Here is an 8,461-nt window from a genome sequence, read left to right as displayed (position 1 = left end):
AAAGACATCAAGCCACATATTCAAGAAGCTTCACAGACCCTAAGCCAGGTGAATAAAAAAGAAAATCATACCTAGAAAAGTCATAGCAAAACCACTGAACAACCAAACACAGAGAGAAGATCTTAAAAACAACCAGAGAATAACAGACTACCTCGAAAAAAAAAACAAGATGTACAGTTGATGTTATGAAATAAATAATGGAAGCCAGAAGAAAATGGAATTAAATCTTTAAAGTGCTGAAAGAAAACAGCTGCCAACCAGAAATTCTACATTCAGTAAAAATGTGTTTCAAAATGAAGGTAGAACACAGGTGTCTTAAGAAAAACAAAAACTGAGAAGATTTCAGCAGGCCTGAACTAAATGAAATACTTAAGGTGAGCTCATTGGGCAGATACCAACAGAAGAAAGATGATGAAGGAAGAAAAGAAGAACCATGAAAAGAGTAAACAGGTAGATAATCTAGAATAATATTGAATATAATATCATGTACGATTTAAATTCTATTTAGGCCCAGGCACAGTGGCTCACACCTGTAATCCTAGCACTTTGGGAGGCTGAGGTAGGAGGATTGCCTGAGCCCCTGAGTTTGAGGCCAGCCTGGACAACATAGTGAGACCCCATTTCTGAAAAAAATACACACAAAAATTAGCTGGGTGTGGTAGTGCACGCCTATAGTCCAGGTACTTGGGAGGATCACTTGAGCCCAAGAGGTTGAGGCTGCAGTGAGCTCTGACTGTACCACTACATTCCAGCCTGGGCAACAGAACAAGACCCTTTCTCAAGAAAACTGTACTTAGAATTAAAAAAATATTATCAACAATAGCACTAAATATGGGAAGGTGGTAAACAAAGTTAAAGTGTTTTAGGTTCTTGCATTGCCCAGGACATGGCAAAAGTAAAAATTTAGTGAAGACTGGCTGGGCGTGGTGGCTCACACCTGTAATCCCAGCACTTTGGGAAGCCGAGGCAGGTGGATCACAAGGTCGGGAGATCGAGACCATCCTGGCTAACATGGTGAAACCCTGTCTCTACTAAAACAAAATACAAAAATATAGCCGGGTGTGGTGGCACACTCCTGTGGTCCCAGCTACTTGGGAGGCTGAGGCAGGAGAAACACTTGAACCTGGGGGGTGGAGGCTGCATGATCTGAGATCATGTCACTGCACTCCAGCTTGGGCAACAGAGAGAGACTCTGTCACAAAAAAAAAAAAGAAAGAAATAATGAATAGTAGAGTTAAAAGGCTAAAACTAAAACCATAAGCCAGAACACACACATGAGGGAGAGAAGTCGGGGGATGAATGAGGAGGGGAAAAAGGAGGAGAAGGTTTTTTGTAGGCTTTAAAATTGAAAGCCAAGCATAAAGTAATGCCACCCAAACCAAATGTATTTGCATATTAGTATATAAATTTACCTATTAAAATAAACCTTTCAGATGATATGACATAGCAAAACCTAACTCAAGATCTATTCAAGAGACATACCAGAAACAAAATACTTTTTTTAAAAGTGGAAAGTATAAGGTGGGCAAAAAAAGTACAGCAACCAAATGTCAAAAAAAAGAAAGCAGATATTTTGATCTTGGTATCAGTCAAGGTTGATTTCAGTCCTCCCACCTCCTGAAAAAAGCTTTTGTTTTTAGAAAGTAGAACAAAAGCGTGGAGAACAAATTTAAGGTAGTTACTAAATAATTATCTGTTCATTAATTCTCAGAAAATTTCTGGAAAACACATATGGAGCTGTTAAGTCATGTGCTGGGGATGCTGAAAGAAATGATTTTTATTCTTTTCCTTAAATAACTCTGTATAGCTTTAATTATTGCTAAGAACATGATTTTACTTTTATATGAAAAAGTAATAAACAATAGATATTTCATGGAAACTAAAAATTATCAGATTGCATACTCTAAAATATAAACAGGCTGGGTGTGGTGGCTCATGCCTATAATCCCAGCATTTTGGAAGCCTGAGGTGGGAGGACTGCTTGAGCCCAGGAATTCGAGAGTAGCCTAGGCAACAGTAGACTCCGTCTCTACTTAAAAAAATTAAATGAATAAAATAAAATATGAATATTTCAGTTTTTTCCTACATATTAGCAATTATACATAATTATTCCATTTAATTACATATAATTTATAGAACTGCTCCTAAGAAAATAAACATAAAACTTTTCAAAATGCTATTCTAATTCTAGATGACTATAAAAGATTTAGATAAATTTAAGTTAGACATCTTTCATTGTTGATATGGTTTGGATCTCTGTCCCTGCCCAAATCTCATGTCAAACTGCTACCTCCAATGTTGGAGGTGGGGCCTCACCCCCTTGCCGCTCTAGCCGTGTGATATGCCTGCTCCCTCTTTGCCTTCTGCCATGATTGTAAGCTTCCTGAGGTCTCCCTAGAGGGTGAGTAGATGCCTGCATCATGCTTCCTGTATAGCCTGTAGAATCATGAGCCAATTAAGCCTTTTTTCTTTAGAAATTACTCAATCTCAGGTATTTCTTTACAGTAATGCGAGAACAGACTAATCCAGTGGTGATGCTCTAATATTCAAACAGCTGTTAATATTCAAATTTAGAAAAAAATGCAAGTACCACACAAAGGAAATATACTCACACTTCCCTATAAAATTTCCTAACAGTTGAGGGTTGTCCATTAAGGTAAATTATGTATTTTTAAGTATTTCTGCTCTTTAAAAGTGTCATAATGTATTTTTGTAGTTTCAAGTATTAAATATAGTTAAACAAGTTAAAAAAATAAATAGTATTAAAAATAGAGAACAGTGAATGTCAAATGGTGGAGGCCACCTGATCTGGATTTGTAGAGGGCATTTACCTTCTGACAATTTATGTTTAAAGCAGTGGTTAGAACTAGTTTCCAAGTAATGGTATTTGATCACTTCTCATAATCTATCATAGTTTGCTGTGCACGATGCCTCCTCGCAGTGCAAGTTCATTAATCTAAAGTTAACTTGTTACCACTCATGGGCAGACTCTGAGCTTTTACCTGGACACAAAAGAGTGTGACTTCCTATTTATAGCTGTAACATCCATGTGATTTAAAGAAAAAAATCTCCTCTGGCTGAATTTGAGGATTTCAGCTTAAACTGCTTTTTCTCCTTCTCCCCTGCCTCCAATAATTTATGGCTAAATAAGCAGCATAAATTAAACAAAAACCTTTGTAGGTCATTTTTTGGGGGGAGGGGTGGGAGATAGGGTCTCACTCTATCACCCAAGCTGGAGTACAATGGCACGATCATGGCTTACTGCAATCTTGACCTGCTGGGTTCAAGCAATCCTCCCACCTCAGCCTCCCGAGAATCTGGGGCTACAGGTACATGCCACCAAGCTCAGCTAATTCTTTTATTTTTTGTAGAGACAGGGTCTTGTTGTTAGCCAGGCTGGTCTCGAATTCCCGGGCTCAAGTGATCATCCTCCTGTCTCAGCCTCCCAAAGTGCTGGGATTACAGGCATAAACCAACACAACTGGCCTATATGTCATGTTGTAATTCTCTTTTGAAGAATCGTATCAATAAGATAATAATGATAATTTGTTTTCTATATTACCCAAGTAAAATATTCAGGGTTCTAACTAGCACATGTGAATAAGATAGAATACTAAAAGTATCATAAAGTCAAATTCACTTACTTGACATTTTTGACGCAACTGTCGTAGCTCTTTTATAACTGAGGCAAGAGCTGACTTTTTTTCAGATACCAGTGAATTCAGTTTTTTCACCTGTTATTTAAACAAAAAATATAACACCTAAAAAAGAATTCAAAAGAAGAAAAATACTACATATATAAAGATATTAATTTCACTGTTAAATATGAGTAAAAACTATAAATTATGTCAGTTCCAAACAACAGAGAAGTGCTTTAGAAAATCCTGATTCCTCAGCAAGGTGGAATACTAGACTATTTAATCATTCAAAATGTCAATTCTCAAGACTGTAAACCATTATGGGAAAATCTTTATAATCTAACATTGAATAAATAAAATAAATTATAAAATTGCCTTATATAACTCTAATCATGATGTATTATTTATGTAGGCATAAAAAATATACATAAATATAGATGGAGTGACATTCAAAACACTACAGTATAGTCCAAATAGCATAAGTAATGATCTATCAGAATGGACACCAGTCAGAGAGATGAACAGGGTCTTTTCTTTTTTGAGACAGAGTCTTGCTTGGTTGCCCAGGCTGAAGTGCAATGGTGTGATCTTGGCTCACTGCAACCTCTGCTTCCCAGGTTAAAGTGATTCTCATGCCTCAGCCTCCTGAGCAGCTGGAACTACAGGCATGCGACACCATGCCCAGCTAATGTTTGTATTTTTAGTAGGGACAGGGTTTCACCATGTTGGCCAGGCTGGTCTTGAACTCCTGACCTCAAGTGATCCGCCCACCTCAGCCTCCCAAAGTGCTGGGATTACAGGTGTGAGCCACCGTGCCCAGCCTATACAGGGTCTTACATGCTAACCCTTTTAGGAGTTAGATTGTGATGAGATCCAGAGGGTTCTGGGGGAATGGCCAATGTGGGCAAGGCAAACTGGAGGGGGGTACTCTGAGGGTTTGGGGCAGCTATTTACCAACAAGTAGTATAAGATTTCAACATTTTAATGCCTGGTGAAAGTGTACTAGTACATCCTGATTAAATACCAGTCCTGAAAATGGAAAGATTCTAAGAACATACACAACAATTAAATAATTCTATTAGGGTGGTATGATCTGGGAAAACTTATTTTTCTTCTTAAATATTTATTTAATGTTATATAACTTTTGCACATTAAAACAACAGAAAATGCATAAACAATTAGAATTTAAACAACCTTACTAGGATGAAAAAAATTTAAAAGAGATTGATAAAGACAGATAAGGCCAGGCGCAGTGGCTCATGCCTGTAATCCCAGCACTTTGGGAGGCCGAGGCAGGTGGAGCACCTAAGATTGGGAGTTTGAGACCAGCCTGGCCAACATGGTGAAACCTGTCTCTACTAAAAATACAAAAATTAGCTGGGCATGGGCATGGTGGCACACACCTGTAGTCCCAGCTACACAGGAGGCTGAGGCATGAGAAACACTTGAACCTGGGGGGTGGAGGCTGCATGATCTGAGATCATGTCACTGCACTCCAGCTTGGGCAACAGAGAGAGACTCTGTCACAAAAAAAAAAAAAAAAAAAAAGATGACAGAATATAATGTGCAGAAATTAACAGGTGAATGTTTCACTGAAAATAAAAACAAAACACCTGCCTTCTAGCTACACAATAAAAGAAAATTTAAATAAAGTATCATCACCATTTCAGACATATCATCCAATGTTCGTCCTTTCATTTCATCAACTTCACTCTTCAGTGCAGATACTCTTTCTAGCTCTTCCTGGGTGTAACTATATCCGGATATACCCTTTTTCTCCTCCATAGTTTGCTATAAGTGAAAAATAAAAAGGCCACAAAACGTGTCAAAACCTTGCTGGCTCCCATAAGAAATATACAAGTTTCATATATAACAAAAAATTGTAAATAGAATTAGTTTAGAATCCTAAAGGACAATCTTCATTGACTTCAATTATTAGTTCATTCAATTACAAGCCTTTATATATTATAAACCTATGGTATCTTCAGGTACATAGGAAGTATTTCTAATTGTAGACTTTATAATAATGTTATGTACTTAGCACAGAACCTAAAACATAGGATACATTCAATAAACATTTGATGAAAGAATGAATTCTCAAATGATTAGCTGTACTTGCATTTGTTCACTCATCCAATATTTATTATATATTTAAATGTGCCAAGCACAGTTCCAGGCACCAGGTATACAGCAGTGAATAGAACAGGAAAAAAAGATCCCTTCCCTCACAGAGCTTACGACTAGTGGGAATAAATAAGCAATATGTAAATAAGTAAATAAATAAATATAGTATAACCACAAGGTGGTTAGAGGAGATGATCCTGAGAAGATGACATGTGAGCAAAGCCGTGTAGGAAGTTAGGGAATCAGCAAGTGCAAAAGCTGGGAGCAAACTTGGCCAGTTCAAGAAACAGTAAGGAGGTGCAGTGAGAATAAGGTGGGGATAAAGGAGGGGTTACATGAAGCTCAGCTGGTTTGCTAGGTCTCAGTGTATATCTACTGTCCCTTGCACTCCCTAAAAAGTATCCTAGTTTAGATAATAAGTTATATTGTTATCTGATTTTTAAGCCGATGAAACAGCTTTGTTTTATTTAAAATGAGATGGGAGGCTGTTGAAAAGTTCAGAGTTAGGGCAATTTAAAAATGATCACTTTAACACCTGTGCTGAGATCAGGCTAGGTAGGAGCAGGGAGAACAATTAGAAGACTGTCTCAATAGTTCAAGTTAGAGAAAATGGTAGTATGAATCAGGGTGGTGGTGACAGAAGTAATGAGAAATGGTTCTTTTGAAGGCAGATCCAACAAGATAATGTGAAAATTAGATGTAGGGATGTGAACAAAAGTAAGGGATAAAGAATGAGTTCAAGGTTTCTGACTTGAGAGAGTAACAGGATGAAGCTTCCATTTGTTGAGATGAAGAAGAATGGGGACTAGTTTGAGGAGGTGATGCAGATCAGAAGTTTATTTTTGGACATGTTAAAAATTTGAAATATATATTAGGTATCAAAATGGAGAGGTCAAGATGCTATATGTGTAAGACTGGAATTAGGCCAGGCCTGGTGGCTCACACCTGTAATCCCACCACTTTGGGAGGCTGAGGCAGGCAGATCCCCTAAGATCAGGAGTTTGAGACCAGACTCACCAACATGGCGAAATCTTGTCTCTACTAAAAATATAAAAATTAGCCGGATGTGGTGGTGGGCACCTGTAATCCCAGCTACTTGGGAGGCTGAGGCAAGAGAATCACTTGAACCCGGGAGGTGGAGGTTGTAGTGAGCCGAGATTGCACCACTGCACTCCAGCCTGGGCAACAGAGTGAGACTCCGTTGCAAAAAAAAAAAAAAAGACTGGAATTAGAGGAGAAATCTAGGCTGGAGATATAAATTGGTGAGTTGTCACAATATAAGGGGGGCCTTTACAACCATGAGACAGGATAAGATCACCAAGGAAGTAAAGATAGAAAGGAGATCCAAGGGCTAAGCCTAGGGAACCCCAACATTTAAACTTTAAAGAAATGATAAAAAATCGCAACGTAATAGGAATAGGAGTGTTAGTTTGGAAGAAAAACCAGGGAAGTGTAGTGTCTTAGAAGACAGAAGTTTTACAGGAAGGCGGAGTGATCAACTATGCTAAATGCTGCTACTAGGTCAAGTAAGAAAAGGACTAATAATTAATCATTGGATTTGGCAATGTGAAGGTATTAGTGACCTGACAAAAGACTTTTTTTTTTTGAGATGGAGTCTCACTCTGTTGCTCAGGCTGGAGTGCAATGGCGCAATCTTGGCTCACTGCCACCTCCGCCTCCTGGGTTCACGCCATTCTCCTGCCTCAGCCTGCCGAGTAGCTGGGACTATAGGCACTTGCCACTATGCCCGGCTAATTTTTTGTATTCTTTAGTAGAGACAGGGTTTCACTGTGTTAGCCAAGTTGGTCTCGATCTCCTGACCTCGTAATCTGCCCGCGTTGGCCTCCCAAAGTGCTGGGATTACAGGCGTGAGCCACCGTACCTGGGCTTTTTTTTTTTTTTTGAGACAGAGTCTCACTCTGTCAACCAGGGTGGAGTGCAGTGGCGCGATCTTGGCTCACTGCAACCTCCGACTCCCGAGTTCCTGACCTGGTGATCCACCCACCTTGGCTTCCCAAAGTGCTGGGATTACAGGCATGAGCCACCGTGCATGGCCTGACAAAAGATATTTTAGTGCAATGGTAAGTGTGAAAACCGTATTGAAGAGAGTTCAGAAGAGAATGAAAGAACCAAAATGAAAGAAAGACAAGGAAAGGCAGAATGGAAGAAGAGTTAAGATTTTGGCCTGTCAGTAGGACTGGGACCTAAAGAGAATTAGCCCCAAATTCTGTATGCAGTTTCCTCTTTAGGCATTACCAAATCTTAGGATATGCACAAGCAGAGTAAGACTCTCAAAAACCAAGTGGGAATCAACAGATGGGTTATTAAAGAGCTGAGCAAAGATTGCAGCAGTCTCACAGTACTAGAGAGATAAAGGTAGGAATTCAAGACTTGCCAGGGTGCACGGGCTTTAGTAAATGCCTCACATTATCAACTGAAAACCTAGAAGGTCTACTCCTTAGAAGGGCTATAACCTAGGAGTAAGACCTACATCATTGGAGTAAGGACTACTTCCTAAAGTCTCTACCACAGGTATAAGAACTGTATCTCTGGATTAAGAGAAAACTGGAGAAAAACCAGCTTAAGGAAAAAAAAACAAACAAAAAAACCTACCCTCAACTTGATCAAGGTAACTTTCCAGAAAAAAATTAAATCCTCCTTATAGAAAAACAAATATAGTCAGAGCTTCTAAAATTTAA

At 38.8% G+C, this 8,461-nt stretch overlaps 1 protein-coding gene across 3 annotated transcripts in view; it reads right to left on the bottom strand.

Moving 5' to 3' along the window:
- The window catches only part of IFT81 (intraflagellar transport 81), a 100,657-nt gene that overhangs the window by 27,749 nt on the left and 64,447 nt on the right, over window positions 1–8,461 (bottom strand). For all 3 annotated transcript variants that reach the window (XM_011936303.1, XM_011936297.1, XM_011936310.1), the window contains exons 13-14: window positions 5,301–5,429; window positions 3,645–3,734 (exon numbers count right to left, since the gene is read on the bottom strand). In XM_011936303.1, the coding sequence (XP_011791693.1) occupies window positions 3,645–3,734; window positions 5,301–5,429 (219 nt within the window). The remainder of the gene's footprint in view (window positions 1–3,644; window positions 3,735–5,300; window positions 5,430–8,461) is intronic.

The sequence above is a fragment of the Colobus angolensis genome, unplaced genomic scaffold, assembly GCF_000951035.1.
Source record: "Colobus angolensis palliatus isolate OR3802 unplaced genomic scaffold, Cang.pa_1.0 Scaffold10, whole genome shotgun sequence".
In the NCBI taxonomy this organism is placed as follows: Eukaryota; Metazoa; Chordata; class Mammalia; order Primates; family Cercopithecidae; genus Colobus; species Colobus angolensis.
This window is presented reverse-complemented; position numbering and strand designations above follow the sequence as displayed.